At 37.5% G+C, this 24,451-nt stretch overlaps 2 protein-coding genes across 4 annotated transcripts; both read left to right on the top strand.

The window, feature by feature from the left end:
- The first annotated feature begins 1,892 nt into the window (after window positions 1-1,892).
- On the top strand, window positions 1,893-20,906 carry LOC149017375 (uncharacterized). 3 transcript variants are annotated; one of them, XM_089151715.1, is made up of 6 exons: window positions 1,893-2,047; window positions 2,172-2,240; window positions 2,855-2,909; window positions 18,298-19,170; window positions 19,265-19,348; window positions 20,611-20,906. In XM_089151715.1, the coding sequence occupies exons 4-6, from the start codon at window positions 18,465-18,467 to the stop codon at window positions 20,676-20,678; spliced, it is 858 nt and encodes a 285-aa protein (XP_089007841.1). In that variant the 5' UTR covers window positions 1,893-2,047; window positions 2,172-2,240; window positions 2,855-2,909; window positions 18,298-18,464; the 3' UTR covers window positions 20,679-20,906. The 3 variants fall into 3 exon arrangements, with proteins under 3 accessions (XP_089007841.1, XP_089007842.1, XP_089007843.1); XM_089151716.1 differs by lacking the exon at window positions 2,172-2,240; XM_089151717.1 differs by lacking the exons at window positions 1,893-2,047; window positions 2,172-2,240; window positions 2,855-2,909 and adding an exon at window positions 16,921-17,048.
- A 1,661-nt stretch (window positions 20,907-22,567) lies between these two features.
- LOC149017374 (zinc finger protein ZAT2-like) lies at window positions 22,568-23,575 on the top strand. Its single transcript, XM_089152951.1, has one exon. The coding sequence runs from the start codon at window positions 22,568-22,570 to the stop codon at window positions 23,573-23,575; it is 1,008 nt and encodes a 335-aa protein (XP_089009077.1).
- Window positions 23,576-24,451: the final 876 nt, after the last annotated feature.

The following is a 24,451-nucleotide window of genomic DNA, read 5'->3' as shown; positions in this document are numbered from 1 at the left end:
TATTTAATATGTTGTGTTATTATTTTCCCTCTTTTTTGGATATATATTTTGAATCATATAATTAACACTTAGTGATCAATTATCTCTTTTCAAACCATATATTAACATAATATATTAAATAACATGAGGGTTATTTTGGTCTCTTTATGTTTGAAATTTGAATATAGTTAATGGTGATTAACGATGTTAGTTTGCTTGGGATCCACATGTAATATATTACATTAAGGGGACCTAACATTAGTTTATGGTCTACGAAAGGAACCCACATGTAAAAAACTCAAAAAATGAAAGAAAGAAAGTTGCATGCTACATTCCTTTTTTCACCCCCTTCCAATAGTAATTGGCACATATCATATTAAATCCAAAGGCTATATGTATTACCAAAATTGGACTTTTTTTTTTATTCGAAGAGAACCTTTATCGAATTAGGTTAAGACAAAACAAGTACAAATATATTGAGGTGTGAATAATAGGACTATATTCCTAAAGGAGAGTTTTGTACAAAGAAAGGAAGTGGAGATTATCACTAACCATCATTCAAGGAGAACTTAAGATCTTCCTTTGCTAGGAAGTTTGCAAAAGTATTATCCACACCATTAATAAAACAAAATTGAATGAGTTCAAACCTACGAACATAAGTAGAAATGTCATCAGAAATACTGCAACTAGCTCCATTTAAGCAGCTAATAGGACTGCATCTCTAATCGCTTCCATCTCTATCATTCTTGCTAAAATATCACCGCTCACTCTAGTTTTTGCCGCAAAAAAAATTCCCTCTTGGATCCCATAAAATGCATCACCTTTCAAATTGTCGATTCCAAGCTCCATCTACAAAACAACATAATTCATTGTTGGATCTTGGATTATGTTAGAAGAGATAAAGGAGATTGAGGGTGTTCTCTAGGTGATACCTCATAATTAGAGTCGTTGATTCCAAATTCAATTACTCTTCGAGATAACCAAGTTAAGGCCCAATATAATATAATATTTCATGTGAGATAATATGTCTTTTAAAATCACCTAGTTGATATATTATTTGATATCGATACTTTAAACCTTGGTCATAGAGAGAATGATAGTTATAAACAGTTTCGTTGTAATGGGATTATCAAAAACCAAATATTTAATTAGACTGGTATATAATTCTTATACTATTTTTCATCTAGATAATCTTATTCTTCCTTTTGCTTTATAAGGTTTATATATAATTAATTTAAATAATTTTGTTTTTAAACCGAGACTCAACGTTCTATCCCCAACTGAGTGATGCTATGATAAGCTTAAAAGCAATGTTTAAAGTATCCCACGATACCATATGATATATATTGATACGTCTCTCCATTGAATTACACTAAAATACATTAGTTAGAGCGATACAATACTCGATACACATGGATCCTCTTAAAATCACCTTACCGATAGGCTACGCGATACTGATACTTTAAACCTTGCTTAAAACTATATCAATGTTTATAAATCATGGTGCTAAAACAATTTAATAAATTTGACGGTTTTTTTCATAATTGAAAAGAAAAAAATGCATTCAAAGAATAATAAGGATTTTTTTTTTTGGTAAATATAATAATGAGGTTTACACATGCAGATCTTTGTGTATAACGAGATTTTTCCTGCTAAAAGTGTATAACGACATTCAAAATCCTGTTGTGTTACATTAATTATCTTTTTACTTCTACGCTTACATTTGCTTCAGAAACCGTTCATTTTCTTTTAACCTTTTATGATTTATGGGAAAAAAAAAAAAAAAACTCATGGTTTCCCGCCAGTGTACCGTGGTTATATTTAATAATTATAATCGTTGGGTTAATTAAAAACACTTAAAAGGGATAATTAATTAAGAAAAATCAGAAACAAAGAAAACCTTTTTTATCTCGTAGTTTCTTTTAAAAAACTGAGAAGGTTTCGTTGAAGCCAACGTCTTCATCCGGTTTTCTCCACAACTTTTCCTTTTTTCTTTTTCAATAATCCCTGCTCTCTCTTTCTCGTGTCTCTCATTTGAAGCCTCTTCGATCGGATGCAATGCTCAGAGGTGATACTCTAACCAGAATTTCTGCATACCTCTCTTTTTTTCGATTCGAGCTTCCTTTCTGTTCCCTTTCCATTCTTAATGTATTGTTGCTTTTTTGGATGTATTTTTCTGTTTTCATTAATAGAGTGATTAAAAGATTTTCCTGCTTGGAAGTACACGGAGGCTTGTTCTGATTCGCCTTCTCCATTTGCCGGTAAATAATTACTTGATTTTTCGGGTTTCGATAAATCTTAATTTGGTGGGAATGGTGGAGAGAGGACAGTTGTAGAGTAGTGTCTTCTGCTTTATATCGGAGTAGTCATTTAAGAGTCACCGTTAAAATTCAATTCTGCGTTTGACTTCGTTTAATATTGTTGAACAGCAAAATTTCATTCTCTTTTTTGTTTGGATTGGGTAGGAGTTGGTTTTGCTTTCTTTAACTTACTGATATCGAAATTGTAGGTCTTGTTGAAAATTTTTATTTCAAAACTTTTTGGTAGTGATAGTATTTTAGAAATCTATATTTCAGTTTATTAGAATCTGTGGTTTTTATTCTCCCAGGATATTTGCATAGTTATATTAAAGTGTTGGAACATTTAGATGCACTATTTAATATAGGAAATGGCTGGGTTTGGAATTTGTCCCCCTTCCATTCTGGGTGGGGTGATTGGGGTTCGTTCAATTTCCTCTGATGAATTGAAGTGCTATATTTTCAGGATGGGGACTCTGGTGAAATTATAACATTTTGCATTTTACACTATTGCTACTATAGTATGCTGTTCAACTTGCCCTTCTTCCCTCTGATGAATTGAAGTGCTATATTTTCAGGACGGGGACTCTGGTGAAATTATAACATTTTGCATTTTACACTATTGCTACTATGGTATGCAGTTTAACTTGCCCTTCTTCCTCTCACCCCCTATGTCCATGGTGTTTATCTTTTATGCATCGATGCCATCTTTTATTGTAAGATTAGAGGTTCAGTAGCATCCATATAATTGCTTAGAGAAAATTGCTGCTATAAAATGGTGATTTGTGCTTTTGTAAGGAAATCTTCTGATTATCCAGATGCGGTTCTTGATGATTTACTAGGTGGACTTTCTTTCTGAATGTATCTTGATTTTATTCAATTCATATGTTTCTTATCTGGGAAAAGAGCTATTTTTATGATTGTATCTTGATTTATTCAATTCATATATTTCTTATCTGGGAAAAGAGGTATTTTTATGAATGTATCTTGATTTTATTTGATTCATATGTTTCTTATTAGGGAAAAGAGGTATAGTCAATCAATACACCAATAAGATAAGACAAGATTTAGTTTCCAACCAATTTCAAGGGGATGGGACTCCGGAATTGTATGTTGCCATCTTTCTACAATTTGACTCACATCATGATTGGATGAAGTTCCAAGAGTATCTTAGAGGAGTTTTTTAGGTGTGGAGGATCTGGAAGCTTATTTGAATACTAAAAGATGAACAAAGAAAAGGCTTCTTCTTGTTTGCTTCTATAATCTTCTTGGGGTTTGTGGTGTAATTTTTTCGTGTTCTCAATCTAAACAATGTTCAGTTTGTTTTAGATTAGCATATACTAGGAAAGCTTGAAGTATCAATGGACCTGGAATCATTAATGGCTCTAGTGAAAAGCTTGAAGAATCAATTGACCTGGAACCATCAACTGCTCTAGTGAATGTCTAATTGAGGAGAACACTTACTTGAATTTAGCAATTAAATTAGAAATACCTGGCACAACCAATTACCAAAGCAGAAGAAGTGTGGAAAAAAAGGAGAGCATAAATAACCACATTGAAGAGACACATTCGATGCATAGACAGTCTTCATTTCATACTTATAAAGATATCATAGATTAAAAATTGCAATACTGCAAGGACTAGCTAGTAGATGACAAATTAGACTAAAACATAACTGCTAGGAATTGTGTCTCTACCTGCTGTATCTATGCTCGTATACCTCTGAGAATATCGATCATCCTTATTTGGATGCCCTATCCTCCAAGCTTTGTAGTGGTCTTCTTGCTCATTGCTGGCCTCGCAGGTGAAGGATTTTGCTATTTTAGCATGAGTGGATTTGGGTTGACATGATGCTTGTGGGCAAGCTAGTGTTCATTGCTGGTGTCCACCACATTTGGATGGAGCACATTCTCGGAAGACAACTCAAGATCTTCAGATGATTTGGAACTTCATCTCTTTTGGTGCCAAATACAAGCTTCCAACTGTGCCCTTCGAATGTGGTGACTCCCTGAGATATCATTGTATTGTTTGCTCCTAGTGCCTCTCATACTCCTTAAGTTGTAGGATTGCTTTTTTAATTTATCTTTATTGGGCCTGATGCCTTGTATTTCCTTACCCTTCAGGGTCCCTCCTTGTTTCTTCTTCCTTGGAATGATTTTTTCATTGATCCACTACCCACCCACCCACCCACACATCAAAAAGCAAAAAACTAATTGCCTCGTGGTCTGACATCAATGCCCATGGGGGTGTTAGTAAAGCATCCAAAAGTAATTGAGACAACTGTTCTACTTATAGTAGTCTTAAGAAGCTTGACATCAAGCTAGAGGTTTATCACATATTGCCAATTTGTGCTCTCTGTCAAGAGCCTTCCTTATTTTCTTATTTTAGCAAGAAGAAAAAGAAGGCAAAAAAATAAGTAGGACCTTGTGTATGGGTTACACAAGGTATTGCCTTTTTATTATATATATATTAATTGTTTATTTATAGACATACTTTTTGTTTCCTGTAGTGAAGTGAAACTTAATAATGAAATATGAGATTATTTGGAATTAGCGTTATAATCATAACTTTTTTATTTATGATTATTTAGATATTATCTTATTTTGCTTTAATATAGTGGAATTTGATATCCAAACATGAAATAATTTGGAATCTCTTTGATAGTCATGTTGGATAATAATTACAAAAGCTTCCGTTTCAAGCTAAAAAAATCTGCTTCCCTTACCTTTGATTTCTCCTGCATCCAAGTGTGGCCTACACGAATTTGGATTTTTATCCTGATATTGCAAAATTGTAAGCACCATCAAGTACACAAGACTTGGACTTTGCCTCTCTAGAGTGGGTTTGTTTTTTCCCCCTTTGATTGGTAGGCCGCAAGGAGTTTTGAACTTATAACCTCTTAACCATGAAGTGTTGGTCTTTGCCAACTCAGCTAAACCCTTGAAGTAAAGGTGGTTTATTATGGTGATTGTTTATTTTTATGGAGGCTTCACTTTTAATTTGTTTTGTTGATAACTTGTAGAGCACTTGCTAGGCACTTTTATAGCGGATTTGGAATGAAAGCACAAATTTTCCCGGGGAATCGGTTCTTTTAACCTTCGTTATAAGATAGGATGTTTGAGTGATGATTTAGTGGTGTGTATGTATATTTCCAAACTGGTGAGAACATAAAGTGTAAGTCTGTTATACTTTTTATTATTGGTCTATTATTTTCAACTTAGGCTTTATTTTAGGACCAAAGAAGCATGAAGTTGGATTATTTTTCATGTAGTAGTTGTAGGATTATTAAGAATGTCACATTTTATCGCATGCCCAAAGATAAAAGCTTTCAAAGTAGCTTCCAAATGAGAAGCTTGTTTGGACTTGAAACTTAGGGTTTCTGGTGGTCAGGTGGGGCAACACAGGTAGGCTATGTGTCGTGGTTTGAATTTGAGAGGGTTGCTATGGTCTGTATACAGCTATTGTGGATCCCAATGAATGAGGGCCTCCAAAAACAAAAATAGAATTTAAATGGGAAAGAAGTGCAGTGGGGATCGATCTTCCTTACCTGAACAGTGAAGGAAGGCGGCCGAATATATGTAGATAGATCCACAGTCAGCAAAAGGAATTAGGTATTCAATTCTTAGTGCCTTGAAACTTTCTTGGACTTCAACCACCCCACTTGATGTCCACCAAGGAGGACCTCCATGCAAGAAGTAATGAAACTCAAGTTTGCAGTGCAAAGTTTTAATTCCATGTGATGCAGCCTTGCTTAAATATGTTGAGGAATTTGCACGAACGCTTGAAAGATTATTGTAACGAACTTTGTCAGAGCTGAAACGTACTAGAAGTACTTTCTTTATGGTATTTAGACACCCTGATTTGTGCAATACGGGTACCAAATGTGTCTTCACCATTAGTCAGTCCAAACCTTTAAGGATTCACCCAGAAAGGTTACTTCAGGTGTAATTAGGTTGTTTTCACTACTTAACAGAAAGACAACAAGGGGAGAGAGGAGGAAAATTCATTGTAAAAAATGAGCTCGAAAATAGGTTTATATAGAGCTCCAAAAGCTGTGGGTGAAAGGGTAAGGTCATTGTCCTTTGTGAGGGTACCTCTTCAGCTCAACTCCCTACAGGAAGATACCTATTCAGCTGACCTTCTTAAGGGAAGTGCCTCTTTAATGACATCTCCACACTTCCACCCAATAGTGGGCTTTCCGGATTAGGGCTCATGACAAAATGGACTTTCTGGATCAAGGCCTATGACCCAAGACCCACGTCCCAAGTCCCAAGTCATATAGAAATATTAATATCAATTAGTATATAGCTATATAGCCGTGGTTGGGTCACACAAGGGTTCAGGCTTGGTTCACGTCACACATGGGTTCGCATTGTACTGTGTGAGTGCGATCCTTAACCCCAAAGATATATTACATAGGTCCTTACTAGATGTAAACGAGATAACCATCTCCTTTCTACCTGATGTGGGACTAAAGTTTCCATTATAGAAATCATAAGATAAAACAACATAAATAAAATATATATTTTAAATTAAAATAATTTACATAAGTTTTAAACATTTTTCAACAGAATATGGCTGTAGCTTCAAGGATCTCTAGGGCTAGACTTGAATTCCAGGCCCAAAACTAGAGTTGGGGTTAGGGTATATGGGTGGTTTTTTCCTCAATTGGTTCCTAACAATTGTGCTTTGACTCCCTAGTTGGTGTTTGATTTGTTGATGGGATATTGATGGTTAGAGCTGGAAGGATATTTAGGGTATGAAAGATACTTAGGGAATTGATATAAAACTTTAAAGGAGCTTATATTTTGTTTTTAGAACAGCCTCTTCAAGTGTCAATGACTTTGGATTGGTGGATTGGGAGATATTGGGTTTCTTGATTTTGGAGGAAAATAGGATGACAATAACAAGGATGGGTAGATCTAGGGTTTGGTTTGGTCCATTAGGGCTGAGATTAGGATCAGAGGTCACTAGGGTTGAGGGGATGATGTTCTTAAAGTTTGGATAGATCTAACAGGTAGATTGGTATATATCTGACCTTGAATTTTTGGATCTCTAGAAGAGTTCCAAAATTCAAGAAAGTTAAATGATGTGAAAGAAAAGGGGGGGGGGGGATGATAGGTGTAGGCTATGGGATGGATTCTAATGGTTAGTTTGGGCTGGAGATATGCTTTAATGCCTAGGGTTTAAGGAAAACAAAAACAGAAAGAAAGGGGAATTTAGGGTTGGGGCATTTTGAAGTTTAGAAGAAGAATCAAGGATGGGGATGATTCAACTTAGAAATTGCACATGTGAGAGAGAAAGAGGGGGGGGGGGGGGGGGATGCTTTGTCCTTGAACCTCACTGTCAGTAATAAACAATATTGCAAATTCCAATTCATCGAATCATGGCTCAGTTGAGCAATTTATATTTATAGCCACATCGGCTGACATGTTTTCAAACTCAAATTAGGACTCAAAATCCTCACTCTAAAATAGACTCCTACGCTAAAAGGAAACACCTAATCCAATCCTTAACCTATTTAGTAATATAAACTGATTAGGAAATTGAAAATAAAGGAGAGAGATTTAGAATTGGATTCAAATTAAACCAACAAATGTAGGAATCCCATTTTCCTATTTCTACCCATATTTTAGGTCCATCAAATTGGCCAATTACAAAATAAACCCATGGTATCAGAGGCCAAATATGTATATGACCCAGTCCTAAACCATTCTTAGAAAGAAGCCAAATTTGTGTGATTCTGCATTACTATGAGCTGAAATTTTGTTCTTCCCTCGTGGGGTTTTATATAGTTTCTAATCTGCCTTGCAAGTCATAATTCAAATAGGAATTAGACTCCTAAAAGAGATAGAGCTTAAAAACATATTAGACCAAGGACTCCTTCTTGACCTCTTTTTTTTGGTTAGACCTTCTAGACTTACAACTTGGACTTTTAAACTGAAATAAAACATAGGAAAAGACTATTCTGCCTTTATAACTTAAATTGGGCAGAATTTACATAATTAAATGAACTAATTATACTATTCTTCGTACTTAAGACTCGACACTCAAAAATGGTACAGAGGCCCAAGACCCATATCTATCAACTTTTGTTTTTTAAAGGAAAATACTCTAATTTGGTCCCAGATCCACATCAGTTGATTGCATGTCTCGTCTAATACTTCAGATTTTAATTATAATGTTTATTTTATAAGCCAAAATATGCAAGTACTTTTTGGCACCTAAGCATCAACAACTTGATTGATGGAAAAGCAATTGTAATTGCTTGAAGTCTAGACATTTATTTTTTTGTTGGTAGGTAGTGTTATAGTAAGGTGCAGGCAAGACTCAACCTTAAGCCTTCGCAACAACATGCTGCACTCTTTTCCTGCTGGACCTTCTAGCGCATTCATTTTTGATAATTCAACAGGAAACTGACTCCGGAGCATTGCTTATTTATCCTAGATTGTTCTCTGATACCTGGGACATTGGTTGGCACATTGTAAAATCCATGAGGATTTAAATGAGAAATTGCTTTGAGCAATGTCTAATGCAACACTCAAGATTGTTACAGGTACTCAATCATCAACTTTGCATGTATAGATTGATGAACAGTAGCTAACTGATGTCTGAGAAATTTTCATGTAGCCTTGTCCAAACTTAATGGGGGCTGGCTACATGGATCTAAACAAAACAAAGTAGGGAAAACTGCGCTGCAAGCATAAAAAATGTCTGAAGAGATGGGGGTAAGAGTGGTGGGAAATGAGATGAGCAATGAAACTTTAAAATGAGCAGTTAAAAATGAAAATGGTGATAAGAGGGATGAGGCTCAGCCTGCCAGAGCGGAATATCTCAGCTAAATGGAGTTGCTAATAGATCTTTGTACTCCAAAAAATCTCTCTCCGTGGTCATACTAAGCAAAAGCCTAGATTTTGCATGTCATGACCTAGCTCCGGTCATTTTAGGTCTGACCCTGTTCTTTTGACTCCTTTAGCAACCAGAATCATATCGCTCCTCTTCGTTGGAGCATTAAGCAAATTGTCCCACCTCGGCTGACTTTCTTGAAGTTTGTCATTGATCAAGGCAACTTCCAAGTCATCTCCAACACACTGATTTCTTACTTTATCCACATCTATCTTAACATCCTCATCTCAACTATAGAGAGCTTTTAAATATGACGTCTCTTAACTACCCAACATTCTACTCCATACATAATAGTTGCTGTTATGTCAATCCAATAGAAGTTTTCTTCAAGCTTTAAGTCCTTCACAACACGCTGTATGTACCTCTTCTCTACATCCAACCTTCTTTGTTTTTTGTGAAATATCCTCCATTATGTCACCTTCCTTGTTTACTAAAGGCCCCAACAAGCTGAAATAATCACTTCGCTGCACCTTTGATTCCCCAATTGAGACATAGTGTTCATCATAGTATGACTACATTACAATTCATATACCCCACCTTTGTTCTATTAATTTTAAAGCCTCTTAATTCCAATTTTGATTTTTAAATCTCCAGCTTAGCTTTTGTTGTAATGTGAGTGTTTACAGTTATTTGGGTTTACTAGTAATTTTATCATGCTATAAGGGCCTACTTGTAATTTCCTTCTCTTATTATAATTGGACATTGCTTTGAAGACACAAGTCATTAGTTTCCCCGTTCTCTCTCTCTCTTTCTCTCGCTCTACAGCTTTTAACCCTGCTGTGGTCTCATCCACCAAGATGACAGTAGAACCTGGTACAACATCTGGAAATGGTTGCTAATACCTTGTATGCTGAGGAGCAAAAGTAGGACCAAGCAATGAGAGCAAATTTGGTAATGAGGTGGGGGTTTTCAGTGAAATGAGACTCTGGTTTCTGTTTATGGGACGTGTTGATTGTATCTTAGAACAGGGCTTGACTGGAAAAGTAGTGAAATGGGAAACATCAGCATCAAAAGGAAGGAAGAGGAAGGGAAGAGGAGAAAGAAGACACAAAAAAAGGGAGGGAAAAGAAAAACAGGAGAGGGGAGAACCAAGGAGAGAAAAGGGGACGCAGGGAACGAAGGAGGAAGCAAAGGGAGAAAAGAGGAAGAACGAGGGAAAGAAGAAGGGGGAGAAAGGAAGAGGAGCAAAAAACACGCGGGCAACGAGGGGGCCGAAAAAAAAAAAAAAAAAAAAAAAAGAAAAAACCACCACCCAAAAAACACCCAAAAACAGTGGAAACATTTTCTGGAAATTTAGTTTGAATAGCCAGGTCTAAGCACAAAAAAAGATATTTGTACAATTGTACCTAACCTGAATATGCATACTCATGCACTTTTTGTTATTGACTGCATATCATTATACCTGAAACAGGTGGATAGATTTGTGTCTTCTAAATTTGATCTTATTTATTATACTTCGAGTGTATATCCTGGTTTCTGGAATTGCAAGTTACGACAAAATGAAAGGAGAAAAAATTTAATCCTATTTTTGGCACCAAAGCTGGATTCACAGGGTTCATGTGATGAACTGTGTATTCACTCACAATATGACTTTTCTTCACTTCTGTTTTTTCCTTTTCTGCTCATTTTTCAAGTGCTCATAGTTCTAGGCTTTTAGCTATAGAGTTGTAAATGGAAAAGGGAGCCAAAAGCTATGAAACCTAGTACTCTTGGTGTCGCCTTGGGTAAAACTGAGGGCCAATCAAACAGGACCTCCCAAGAACCAAGTTAATTTGTGTAGTATTAAGATATGGGGTTTCTTAAAAGATGAATTTGTGGAACTGAGGTTTCTAGTTGTCTTATAAGGTTTATGGTTTTGATTGAGTTTAGGGGCAAGGGGAATGTTAGTTCGATAAACAATTGAGAGAATTCTAACGGTGGGAAGTATGTTTTTTGAAAATACGGGTTTTGGGTGACATTGTGGTTTAGGTGGTTGGATGGGGCTGTATCGGGGCTTGAGTGAAGGTGTATGGGGTCGTATTATAATTAAAATATGGAAGGAAGTTGATGGTTAGTTGGGCTGTAACAGGGATCAAGTGAAGGGCTGTATGGTGGCTGCTTCAAAATTAGGATTATGGTTGGATGGGCCGTAATGGGAGATTGATTTTATCAGGGTTTTGGAGAAATTGATCTTCAAGAAAAACTTTGTATTATTTCCTTTTGAAAGGGGTCGTTAATGATTGAAAGATGAAGAAGGAACCATGAGTACTAGGAAAGTGATGATCAGGCTACTGTACAGGTTAGTGATTACTTATGCAAGGTATTGCAACCAACTTTTGGGGGAGGTGCCAGATGTATCGAACTTGGTGACACACCTGCTTGGGAGCCTTATGAGTGTGATACCTTAGAGGAACACGAGGATACAGGTGCGTGACTTGACAACAGAAGGGTGAATAGTTTGGTTAGAATCCTAGAGCAGTTGGCTAATTTGGGTCGTTTCTATCGCCTTGCTGGCTAAGTTGTAGCAGTCAACTCTTGCATTATATAGGTATTGCTGATTTGCTGTAAAAGCTAAATGGCTATTGCTAGATTCACAAAACTGTAGAACATTTTGATGTGTGGCATACCAAATTTGACTTGTATGCCACTGAAGCATGTTGTTGCCCTGTTGATCTATTATCAAAAAGGATCTTTCTAAAGACTGCAGTTACTACTTGTTTTTGTGTTGCTATAACCTGTTTGCAATATCTGTGTCCAGTTGTCTAACCTTTTTGTCTTGTGATTCACTCAAGATGCTACACTGAACTCTTTATGTTTTGTTAATCCTGTGTTCTTTTCTTCTGTTATTTACTTGAGGTCCTTTTATCTCCTTTTGTGTGATTCCATCCATGATTTTTGTGAAGATTTCTATGGCGGCTTTTCTACGTAGTGGAATTCTCATATCTGTCTTTTTCATTGTTAGGTTTCTAAACTTGATGTTCTTACTTTCTTTTTCATAGGATTATGCATCACAATTGTTTTTTTTGTCAATGAGGATCCCTGTATTATCCTTTTTATTGTCAGTCCTTGACGATATTGGTGTCAACAGGAACAGGTAGGGTTCAGCCGTTCAGGGTATGTCTATGATTTTGTGAACCTATATATTATTATATTTTGTGGCATGGGACTGAGGGTGCTACCTTGGTGACTGTATCCTGCGAAGAAAATGAAATAGAGAGAACTTTATTCTTTATTTTCTACTACGTTGGTGGTACATAATGACAGATGCTCAATATGTTCGAATAGAAATTAATCCAAATTTAGAAATATAGAAATCAATCCTACCATAGTGGTCGATCCTACTCAAATCTCCCTGTTTGGTAAGTTCCCAATCCTAGTATATAGATTGTGACCAGATACATCGAAGACACCGATTTGGTATGCCACATTACATAGACATCTCTTTAATATCTCTAATACTCCTAACTGGTATTTAAGTTGTACACTTGTACCTGATCTGCTGATCATAGTTTTAACAACTTTTACTTTTTTTGGGGTTTTTTTTTCTTCCTTCAAAGGGATTAGCATCAGTCACCCCTTGCCCACATATTTCACACTCAGGAGGACTCAGAAAAGGTCACTCCCTAAATATTGCCCATATCAGGATGATCTTGATTGGCTACCTGTTTTGGTTTATTGATTGGGCTGGCTTTGGTGCAACTGTAAGGTTACTCCAATGTGACCAAGTGGTCGTGTCTTTTATTCAGTAAACAGCCTCTCTGTGAATGCTGGGTTATGGCTGTTTACATTATGAACCTTCCCAAACTCCAGAGTGGTGGGAGCCTTGTACATTGCATACACAATTTTTTTATAGGTAGATCTTGACTTGTGTGATTTCATGAGAAAAGTGGTACAAAAAAATTTAATTATTGTATAAGTTGGATCTCCATTTAGCTTAATTGTTTTAATAATAAATTGCTTAGTCTTAAGTATATTCGGATTTAAACAGGTAGTGGATGCTTAGCAAGCATCATGGTTCCCTAAGTTGAATTTGGAGTTATACTGGTTTTCTGTATTCAAATATAGTTCGAGACACTACCTGCCATTGATTGTGAATACGTTATTTGGAACTCACAGTGCATTTTTTGGGAGCAGGTCCCTAGGTATTGAGTTTAACACATTAATGGGTTTCTAAGCACCTAAAAAACCAAGGTAATTTCAGTACTACGGCGATAAGGAACGGAATCAAATTTAAAGAAATCCAGTAAATTATCAACAATTTGGTTGGCAGAAAACCCTGGTCCAGTGATCTGTCTAACAATGGGAATGGTTCAGCAAAGTTTGACGGCAACCCCACAGTTTGATGCTCAGATATAGAGAAGTTACTAGTTCTAGATAAGATTAATAGAAAACAATGCCCATAAGACAGAAACAGAGTGTAGAAAGGATAAGTAGAAATAGACTAGAACAGGATTCAAATCAATAACTGGAACACCTAACACTTGTACATGGCTGAACATTGGATAGAATATTGCCTAGAACCTGCTGGACCATTTACTCCAAAGCTTGCTTGAACGAACAATTGGTCAGTCCTAACGATGATGAACAAAATTTATAACTAGGAAGACAGAATTAATTACTGAAAACAAACAGGAATAACTCTTGAACCAGAAGTGATGCTTAGATCTGTTAAACTGTTGGTCTGTCACTCCTGATGATGAACAAAATTTACTACTAGAAAGACCGAATTGTTTACTGACTACAAACGAGGATAATTCTCAAACCAGAGGTCTGGCAGACCCTTAGTTCTGTTTGGAGGAGACACCATTCCAATAGTAGCAGGGGCATAGTAATTAAACATAGAAGGGGTTGGGCGGTTGGGCCTCTAAAGCCTAGCATCCTGGTCCAACCAGTCAAGTGATTCTGCATCGCTAGGACAAGTAGAAGGGGCAGCACAGTAAACATGGCACAGTCCGTCTCTCTCGTGGCCTACACCAATCATCTTCCTTCTGGAAAATATTACTAAGCAGGTGACAAACTTGGTTAACACACTAATGGAAATAAAACTATATGGAAATGCAAAGCAAGCAAAACAAAAGAAAAAGAATAATTAGGATTAAGGGGAAATATAACATGACCATGAACTGATGTAGAGGTGCCATTTGCGAGAATGACAAGTGAAGTGCCATTGGAAGAAAAAGAATCAAATAATGATGACTCACCAGCTGTAACCTGAGTCAATAACCTAGGGTGTAGTGTTGTTGGTGCAATTCAAGTGAACCTGCATGGGCTAAAGTTGCAGTTGAATTGGAAGCCCCATTGGAAGGTAGATGTTGCAAAATGCTGTAATTGGCACATTAATTGATGAACATCTTCGTGGAGATTGGAGGATGAATCACTTGAAGACAGACTAGGTTTATTAGCAATGGTAGGCCAAATGTTGAGCGCATCCTAGCTTCCTACACTTGGCCTAACAAATCTTTATTGTATGATTAGGCTTGCCACTATAAGAGTGTTCTGCATGAGCATGGTAAGAAATTTCGCTCTCGAGGGCAATCTCACGCTTTAGAAAAAGCAAGATCTCGCTCGAGTGAGATCTGGGAATTTTTTGATGGGTCAACTCGAGTGAACTCGAGGGCCCATCTTGGAGGGTTTTAAGGCCTAGGTTGGGCTCAAACTTGGTATTTAGCCTATATTAGGCCTTCTGAACACATTGGTGGCCTTAGATTTGTGAGAAAACAACCCTAAGTATGAGTTCTAATTTGACGTTAAGTTTGAAACTGAAATGCTGTAGGAATGAACATGCAAGGTTATAAAAAATGAAATATAGAACCTTTAAGACGTATAAATGAAAAGCAAGTGATGAGGTATATCAAATAACTTAAATACCAACAGAATTTGAGTACAATAGAGTATCACATTCTCAACTCTCGAGAGCACAATAATACAAGCATTGTAAGTTTAATATAAGTCATAAATTTATAACAAAAGATGGTGAGATTAAAATCAATCAAGCCCCAGCTCCAGCACTAGGTCCACCAACACCACATCTACAACCACGATCACGTCCTCTACCGGCGGTCAATTTGGTAAAAAATCAGGCAAAAAATGGTGTTTAGGTTGATTTCAGCAAGTTGGGAGGCAAGAGACAACGAGAGGGCAGGTCAAGATCTTGACCTATCTTGCTTGAGAGTTGGGATTTAAGGCAACTGGGTGGACTGAGATCTTGGTCGAGTTGTGGGATATTGGAGGTCTCGCATGAGATCTCATCTCGAGACTTCACAAAAGCGAGATCTCGTGATATCTCATACCATGCACATGAGAATGATCATGTTATAGGCCCACCAGAACCAGGAACAAGAGAGATATTGCTTGACTAGTGATCGATAAATGAAAGACTAGCTAACGAACCTTGTAGACTAGGCTGACAAGGTGATTGTGTAGCTGTGAGCTGCCAAATTTGCAAAAGAGAGCTATTGGCTGTGAAACATTTGAGTTGGGTCAGATTTTCTGGTATTGCTGTTTTCATTCCCCATGGGCTGACCATAGAACCTGTTCAATAAGTAGACTGCTTTAGCTGTCTGCTCTCAAGTTGGGCAGCCCAAGGAGGGGTCAGAGAATGGCAATCGCTCATTTGTAATAGCAGCATCATTATGCTATCAGACATTTAACTTTCTTTTGTTGCAAAAAATTAGTTCACTTTCTTATTTTTATCAGAATAAATCCTACCACCTCTGATCCCCCGGGGTTTCTGCATTTGAAAAGAAAAAAAATCCTGGGGCTTGTTACAATCCATTGGTTCGTATAGACTCCATGTCCTAGGACCAAATTTGATTCAATGTGATCTTTCACTCACATATTTTTGTACCAAGAACAGTCTATGAAACTCGTTGACTCTTGAATTTGGAGTATCCTACTTTCACGCGATTCACAGGGTTCAACAAGCAATTGGTATTTCATGATAAAATGTATTTTACTGCTTGTAGTAGTTGTCCTTCTATATTAGTATGGGATATAAGCATATTCATCAAAAAATAAAACAATAAATATAGTCACCTAGTCAAATAAACTAATGAAGTGTCAGCAGGGCATGATTTGCCTTGAACGCAGGAAAAAGCTAGGAAGTCTAGGTAGTGTATAGTTTGTCAAGGTGACGACTTGATAACCATGGTTGGACCTAACAAATCATATCAAATGAAATGCAAATCAATAGCCCTATCTTCTCTTCTTGTTGGAATTCTGCATTCATAGCCCTTCACAGTTCACACTAATCAATGCAGCTTTGGCACCAAATTGGCTTATTTCCTTTAAAATCCACCTAGGGATAGATATGGGTGTTGCTGTGTTGGGACTTGGGACTCTGTTTCTTATGTTTATATGGTTATGGGCCTATTCTATGCGCCCATTAGTTTTGTCAGGAGGCCAAGTGCGAAAATAGGTTATTTATCTGGTTTAAACGTAAGTCATGTCTATTTAGAGTGATACACATTAATTAAAGAGACCCAATCAAGGACCTAATACACACTAAGTAGATAGACCTTATCAGGGACCTGATACACGTTTATCAACTAGCCCCTATTGGGCTAGTTGTTATTATTACAGTTATATTTCACTTCAGCTTTCTAATCAAGTACAACTAGGAATGCAATTCTGCGGCTACAATAAGCCCCTATGCATGTAATAGTCGACTGATTTAGATTAATAAAATTCGGTTTTTAACGTCAGGTTTGTGTTTGCTTTTGCTGTTCCATCGAGAATAGGGTTCTCAGCATTTGTAAGGAACCTCCAAGTGCATGAGGTTAGGGTCTCCTGTGAAGCCAAGCAGGGATTCCTCTATGGCTGTGGATTCAGTGTTCACTCAAGTCATTTCATGTCCTCCTCAGTTCGAGACAAGGCTCCTACATCCATGTAAGTGGCAGCCAGCGTACCTCATCCCCCCTTCTCTGTCACCTTTTTTACTTGATTTGTCTTGAATTCTCAGATCCCTTATACACCAAAATTTCCAAGTCAGATCTACATCAATCTGACAATTGAAATTGACTCGAACTTGGAGGAACCTTCACCCATAGTAGGTTAGGCCAAGTTACAACTCCATTCAAGTCCTCTAGACCCATTAACCATGGAAGTCCAACTAGGATTAAAACTCCTACCAAATTTAGGACTCTCAAAACCAGCCATCAGATCTAGCAATTTTCACACCATATCCTCTGTAGGGTCTGCATACCGATCTCTTTAAGTTTTATATAAATCCAACCATTGGAAATACCCAAAATAACCCTCTACAGCCGTGTTCCAAAATCTGGTTTTGGGTTGATTCGATAAGGATCTTGGAACTTGGAAGAACGGGCCCTCATTCAATTGATGCTACATTACTAATTTGTAGAATTGAAAAAAGTTGTCTCAGACTCAACGTGGGAAAGGCCTCAGCTTGACTCTAGAACCCCTTTCCAATGACCAGCATCTGTGGAGAAATCCTAAATTGATTATGATTTTCGACATAAAAACATCTGATTTTAATATGACTAGATCTTTAATTTCCTAATTCATCCTGAACTAGAATATAGATAATAACAAAGATAGGAAAATAGGAATGAATAAACATGTTAGAGATTGGATTCCAGGAGGAATCAAGAACGTTAAAGCGACAGTCCAGATTCTGGAAGAAATATTGAACCCTATGTGTGTTAGGTCCCAGGTCTAACTACAAGGTCATCGTCATCTTGGGTACTAATTCTAGTGTTTAGATTCTGTATCACTCACTGACATCTCTACTGACAAAGGGCTGTTACAGTGTTGATTGAACATGGTGATATTTCAGTTGCTCCATTTTGAGTTCTAAATCATATTGCTCATCTACGTGCCTGTCTCCCTGTGGCTTGTCAACGTGCTTTCATTTTCTATAGTAAGATTTTACTTTTTGAATTATCAGTAACCTTATGTAAAAAGAGTTAAAACTTCTCATCTGAGTATGTGTTTACATTTATTTCTCCAGCTTAAAAGGGTTTCTGTAATTCTAATCCTTGATTATTTTCTTATGTAGTTAGTTCCTTGATTATCTTTTTTAGTTGCTAAAATGGTATTTCTGCAGTAGAGAACCATTCTTTTCATATCACCTGTTCCAAATGCTGAGTTACAATATTTTATTCTGTTTTTGCAGGTAGAATTCTGCAGTAGTTAAATTTGTATAGTGAAATTGCAGAACGAAACCGGGAAGATGAACGCATATTGGACATATTTGACATATTTGACATATTTGGGCTGAGCTTGAACCTTGACGGCTGCAAAGGATCTTACGAATTTTGCACAACAGGTGAAATACTTCTGATGGTTCAACAAATGATGGACCCTAAAACCAATGAATTGGCGTTGCCCAACAAAGAACATGGCTTGCCCAGATCTGACAAGCAACAGTTGTCAGTAAAGCAAACAGCACTGAGAGACCTGCAGAATGATAACATTCTCAGACCAAAACCTATGGGGAACTCTCACTTTCTGAAGGATAGAGGGCACACTATGACTGCTATTAAGGTTTCTGGAATCAAGAGAACCACACCTGAATGCCCAACTAGCCCCTCTGCTCAGCAGTCTTCAAGCAATAATAATGCAAATGGACATCTTGTGTACGTCCGAAGGAAATCTGAATCGGAAGTAGGAAAGAGCAGCAATTGTGAAATCATGGAAAGTACAGCTAATTGCCCACCCCCTGGGCAGCTTAAACATGGGGAGCAAGGAAATTCACAGCAAGAAGCACAAATTCAGGACTCCAAGATTCCTTGTTCTACAGCATTGGCACCCATTCCAATGGCACCACCTATGACATTCTCATCAGGTGGACCCACAGTTCCTCGTTCTCTTGGGAAGAGTGGTAATGGACAATCACTAGAAGAACCAAATTATCCCACAGTTTCTACCACAGCTTCATTCTTGGCTAGTCCTCCAGTAAGTAATCAATCCTGGAGAGAACGGTCCTTCAGGCTGCAGACATTCTTAAGGAACTGTGACCATTCAAGTCAGGAGGAATACATCCAGAGTAATCTTCTATGAATTTCAACAACCTTTGGGGTTTCTTATATTGTCCTATTATTTCTTGACATGCCAACTTGTCTGTTTATTTGTTTGGTTAGTGCTTAGATCCTTATCCTCAGCTGGTCGTAGCAAACAGGCTGTTGAGCTGGAGAAAAGAGCAATCCATCTTTTGTTTGAAGAAGGTAAAAAGTACAGAAACAATAGGAATAATTTTTTTGTTAGCTTACTTGTTTTGACCTTCTCTAGTAACCCAAGTATCTTGGAATGAGAAAAGGAAATGCCAAAGACTAAATCTAACAGTAGATGGCGCTAGATTCACTTATGTTTGCTGCTTTCTAGATCATTTTCTTTCATTTCTATAAAAGATTTATATTATTCTTCTTCTTATTATTATTATTATTATTTTGGGTTGGGGGGGGGGGGAGTGGTGCTGGGCTGAATAAACACTGCTGGCCCTTGACCTTCATGTAGTGTTATACAATGGTTATTGCAGTTCTAATAATGGTGACAACCTTTTTACAATGGAAAAGTGACTGTAGGTATTCCTTTTTCTAGCTTGCAGTACGTTAAAACTAAGACTCCTTATGCATTTAATTTAATATAAGCTTAAAAATGGCCTAAGTTGCGACACAACCTTCATGTTTTTTAAGTACTAGTTTAATATTTTTACTGTCTCTAGGTTTTTAGCACCTGTTAGTTGGTTGAGCGGCTTGAGCCGCAATTATCATATGCTTTTACTTTTCTTGTAGCTGTACTAGGACTATAGCCTGCTTGTTTTATTGGTCCTATTGTAGAAATTATCTTATCTGCGATGGTTCATATTGTAGAAATTATCTTTTCTGGGGCTGTTCATATTTTAGAATTAGTGCATCATTAGAACGAATTCCATGTGGGGAGTGGCTCAATTACTCCCATTTTTTTGGATAATTTGCATTGCCGTACATGCAAGCACAAGCACTAAAAGGTATTTGAGGTGTCTCATTCGACTAGAACCCAAGTTCACCCATGACCTAATTTAATTTAAGGAATATCTATGCATCTTTACTGTGTGCAGTGCACATGGTGCACATGCATAGGTTCCCCCTACCTTTGGCAGATTCTGTATAACCTTTAGGACATTGTATGTTTGCCTCTTTCTATGGATTGACAAAGATTAAAGGCTTCTGATATTGTTTTTCAAATTTACGGCGAGCCATCAGTAAGTTCTGATGGATGTTGATGATCATCTTGGTAGCTTCACCTCAATAATCTTATAGTTTTCATTTAGTGGTGGATCCAGTCCTCTGATAGTTTGTTTATATGAGAAAAGCAGGTCAGTGGATGAATAGAAGATGTCTCAACCTAGTACTCTTCCTGTACATAAAGATTAATCAGTATTTTGCTTCTCTGTTGTGCATATCCATCTGGCTTGTTTTAGGTCATTTGTTTTTCTTTTTTCTTTCAGGGAGGGAGTTGCAAAGGATGAATATTCTGAATGTATTGGGGAAATGCCCACCAAAGAGCAGCAATTAACCCTTTACCCAACCAATGCATTCTGGGAGTTGAAAAGATAAAGTTTGAAATCAGTGATAAGTGCTTGGGGCTTTTCCAAACGCGCTGGATTGTCCCTTAGAGTCTGTAATATTTGGTGGGCTGGTGCACCATTCATTCTCCTCTCCCAGTACTGGAGGAGAGAAACCTAAACTTGAGCAGTAATTGTCAACAAATGTTTCTGTTATAAAATGTACTTTGTATGTGTTAGTCTTTGTAATTGGCAGTTAGGCACAGAGGCTTGTCAGGGTAAATTGGATGGATTTTGATCCTGTGCTGGCTGACACCCTTTCTACTTTGTCCATCTTTCAGGTGGTGCCATGTATTTTTTTTATTTTTTTGGGTAAAAAAAAGAGGGGATGCAGTAGCGGCGACCTAGCGCCCCCTGCTACGCAATGTTCGGTCTTTTTATCGAGGGCGATCCTATGCAAGCATTAGCCCTGTGCACTACCAGCGCAAGCACTGACCCCATCAGCGGAGCGCCACCGAAGGCCTATTAAAGTTCACATGATACCATTAGAATGACGGATACCAAAGGTTGTCAAGCAGTAGTAGATTTGAGTGTAAATTTTGTGGACAACTAGACTAGATTGAGGGTCAATATTTGTCTTACATAGCTGCTCGAGGAAAATTTGATCTTCCATCTAATTTGCAATTTTCTCCCTATGGCCGAGTGCAAAATCTTACTTAAAAAATTTAACGTAGAAAATTCTTATTTATTGTAAGATGTTCCAGGTTTTTTTTTTTCATGATAAAAATGAGATAAAATTTTTATATTTATGGTGTGAAAAGGGAGAGCATTAATCCAAGACAACCGATATTTATTGAGGGGAGGTCAAAGTGAACGGTGGAACCCCCAACAAAAAGGGAAGGGGCAAACAGGCCAAGGAGAGGCCACAAAAAAAGCCGGCGGAAGGTACTAGGCGTCGGATGGTAGTCATTGATATGTACGCAAAAGATGAACTTATTGATGAGGCATGTGATGTTTTTTTAATACAATATGCTATTCCTAAACATTTGTGTCATGGAATACCATACTCATGGCACTTATAATAAAAGAGGATTATTTATATATTAAAAAAAAAAAAAATTGACATCAGACTTACAACGTCCTTCACCTAAACGGGAACTTAAATTAGCGGTTCTTTCTAAAAGTCACGAATGCAAATTAAAAATATCTCCTCAATAAGCTTCATGACTGAAAGATAAGCTTTGCGACCTGGATGTCGTCATAAACTAATTAAAAATTAGATAAAATTAATTTCACTTCTTTCTTCTTTTGGTAAACAATTAATTTCACTTAGCTCCATGTGCAATCAAACCACATAAAAAGAAAAAAGATTCCTTTCCCACTCTCCTTGCAACCAAACAAGCTCTAAGTAAAATCTCACTCATCGTGGCTATATAACAAATCTCTCGGTCCAAATACGTTCATGATTTTCTACCAAAAAAAGGAAAAACAATTATGTTGTGTTGTATACTTGTATGATCCATTCCATCGTGCCGATTGGGCCCATACTGACGTGGAATCACCTTTTTTTTTTCTTTCTTTCTTTCTAATAACGGACTCAAAATTTTATCCACGATAAACGGTTACCTTCCAAACCCAAATGCGTGGCAATATTGTCCAGGTGTCATACTTTCATTGGTCTTATACTCTCCCCACATTACCCTCGAGCCTTTCTCTCTCAAAATAACTGACAATAAACCGCCCCATTCAAAGCTTTCCCTGTTTGTAGTCTTTTGGAGGGAAACGCAAATAACCGCTCAGCTATAAATCAAATCCTCTCCCCCACCGTTAAGCTTTTTTCAGTCTCACTCTTTCTGAATTTGATTCGATTTCCTTCATTTTTACTAATCTTCCTTAACTGATGAACGACGCTACAGATTTCCCTAGTTCGCCTAGGCAAGAAAGCTTCGAAAGTTTCAGGCCAGAAATCGCCGGAACCTCCACCGGTGACGGTGGTGCCGGCCCTAGTGATTCTCACGAGATCATTCGGAGAAAGAAGAGAAGAAAAATGTGCCGTTTCTCCGTTGATCCCAGCGATTCTGCATTACGAAAACCTAAACCATGGAAGAAACCTGAACCGATCGCTCCAAAGATTGCTCGTCCTTGCAGCGAATGCGGCAAGCAATTCTCTTCATGGAAGGCTCTGTTTGGACACATGAGATGTCATCCTGAGCGTACTTGGCGAGGGATTAATCCGCCGATCAATTCTCGACGTCCGTCGGAGAGTACTTCAGAGAATCCATCATCGAATTTCACTGACGAAGACCATGAAGTGGCGACGTGTTTGGTATTGTTATCTAATGGTCCTTTTGTAACTGCAACTACTGCTGTGGATACGCCGTGTTCTGTTATAGTTGATAGGGCTTACAGGGATTGTAATGAAGCATTGATCTCTGCAGATGTTGATGGACTAGCAGGTCCTTCAGGGTTGAATTGTCGATTTGAGTGTTCGAGTTGCAAAAGAGTGTTTGGATCTCACCAGGCACTTGGTGGACACAGGGCTAGCCACAAAAATGTTAAGGGTTGTTTTGCCATCGGTGATCATGGACATGATAGGAGTGGAGAGGGAGATTCGATCTTGGCTGCAGAAGACAGAATAGACATGGTTCTAGGGCACCAATCCAGTAGTTGTATGAGGTTATTCTCTAGTAGTGCTCAAGCTCTTGATGCGCAGAGGAGGTGTCACTTGGAGAAAGGGAAAGTACTGGCACCACCACAAGGATTGAGTTTGAATCCTTTTAGAAAGAAAGAAGATCATGGTGATGGTTTAGACTTGAATTTGCCTGCGCCATTAGAGACTGATGCGTCGTCTTCTTCGTCCTCTACGTCTTCTTCAGGGCTTGTTTTGGACCTGAGATTGGGAGTATGAAGAGATGATCTTGAAGTCCTTTCTCCCCCTGTTCAAGGGGATTTAGGTATGTAATATCATCGTTAATGCTCTAATTCCTAGTTTACCAGATATCCACTACTCCCAAAACTGGGAGACATAAACATGATTCGCATGTACCAATATTGTTAAACACTGTTTCCATATGTTACTAATGAACTGATATCTACTCACTGTTTTGATTTGTACATTGACAAGAAGCTTGAAAATATGAAAACCCATATGTAATAGCATATTCAGTTATTATCGATTGTGGTTTTACTACTCACTGAGAAATTGGAAAATTGAGAAGGGAAGGGAAGCGTCAGATTATTTTACAAGGTTCTAATTAGAGAGTTAGAATCCACCAAGCATTATGGCAATTCAGAAATGGCTTATTAATTTGTAATTCTTGTAACATTGATCCAAGATTTTATGGCAACAGTGTCAAAATAGGTTTTCTTCCACACAGCATCCCTGACAGACTTAAAATTGAAGTAAATCCCACTAAATTGAAGTTGTGGATTTGAGATCTAAGACCACTTGTCATGTTATGATAATTAACTATAGTAAGTACTCATTTCTATGCTAATTTGAAGGGGAACAAGGTTTCCAGTGTTTGTAAGATCAAAGATGTGTGAGTTAGCAATTTAGACATCTAGGTAACTGTGGTGGTCACTGTAGGTATTAACAGAGACATTTCGAACTGGCCATGCGTGGACTTGTCAAAAACCATGCAACCAACCGAGTTTCTTTTTCCTATCCATGAGTAATCGATTTCTTTGATCTCATACAAAAGTTTTTTCAATAAATAAACAAGTTCATGGTGCCACACCCACTTCTGCATATCTCCTTTATGAACTCCATACAGTTTCTTCT

Source organism: Hakea prostrata, chromosome 4 (assembly GCF_041222555.1).
Source record: "Hakea prostrata isolate BN-2017 chromosome 4, UWA_Hpros_2, whole genome shotgun sequence".
Classification (NCBI taxonomy): domain Eukaryota; kingdom Viridiplantae; phylum Streptophyta; class Magnoliopsida; order Proteales; family Proteaceae; genus Hakea; species Hakea prostrata.
This window is presented reverse-complemented; position numbering and strand designations above follow the sequence as displayed.

Bases quoted from the DNA above. Each gene is read 5' to 3' on its own strand.
- LOC149017375 (XM_089151716.1), top strand. From the start codon at position 18,465: ATGGTTCAACAAATGATGGACCCTAAAACCAATGAATTGGCGTTGCCC. The intron at 19,171-19,264 runs GTAATCTTCTAT...TTGTTTGGTTAG, and splicing joins TCAGGAGGAATACATCCAGA to TGCTTAGATCCTTATCCTCA. The intron at 19,349-20,610 runs GTAAAAAGTACA...TTTTTCTTTCAG, and splicing joins CCATCTTTTGTTTGAAGAAG to GGAGGGAGTTGCAAAGGATG.
- LOC149017374 (XM_089152951.1), top strand. From the start codon at position 22,568: ATGAACGACGCTACAGATTTCCCTAGTTCGCCTAGGCAAGAAAGCTTC.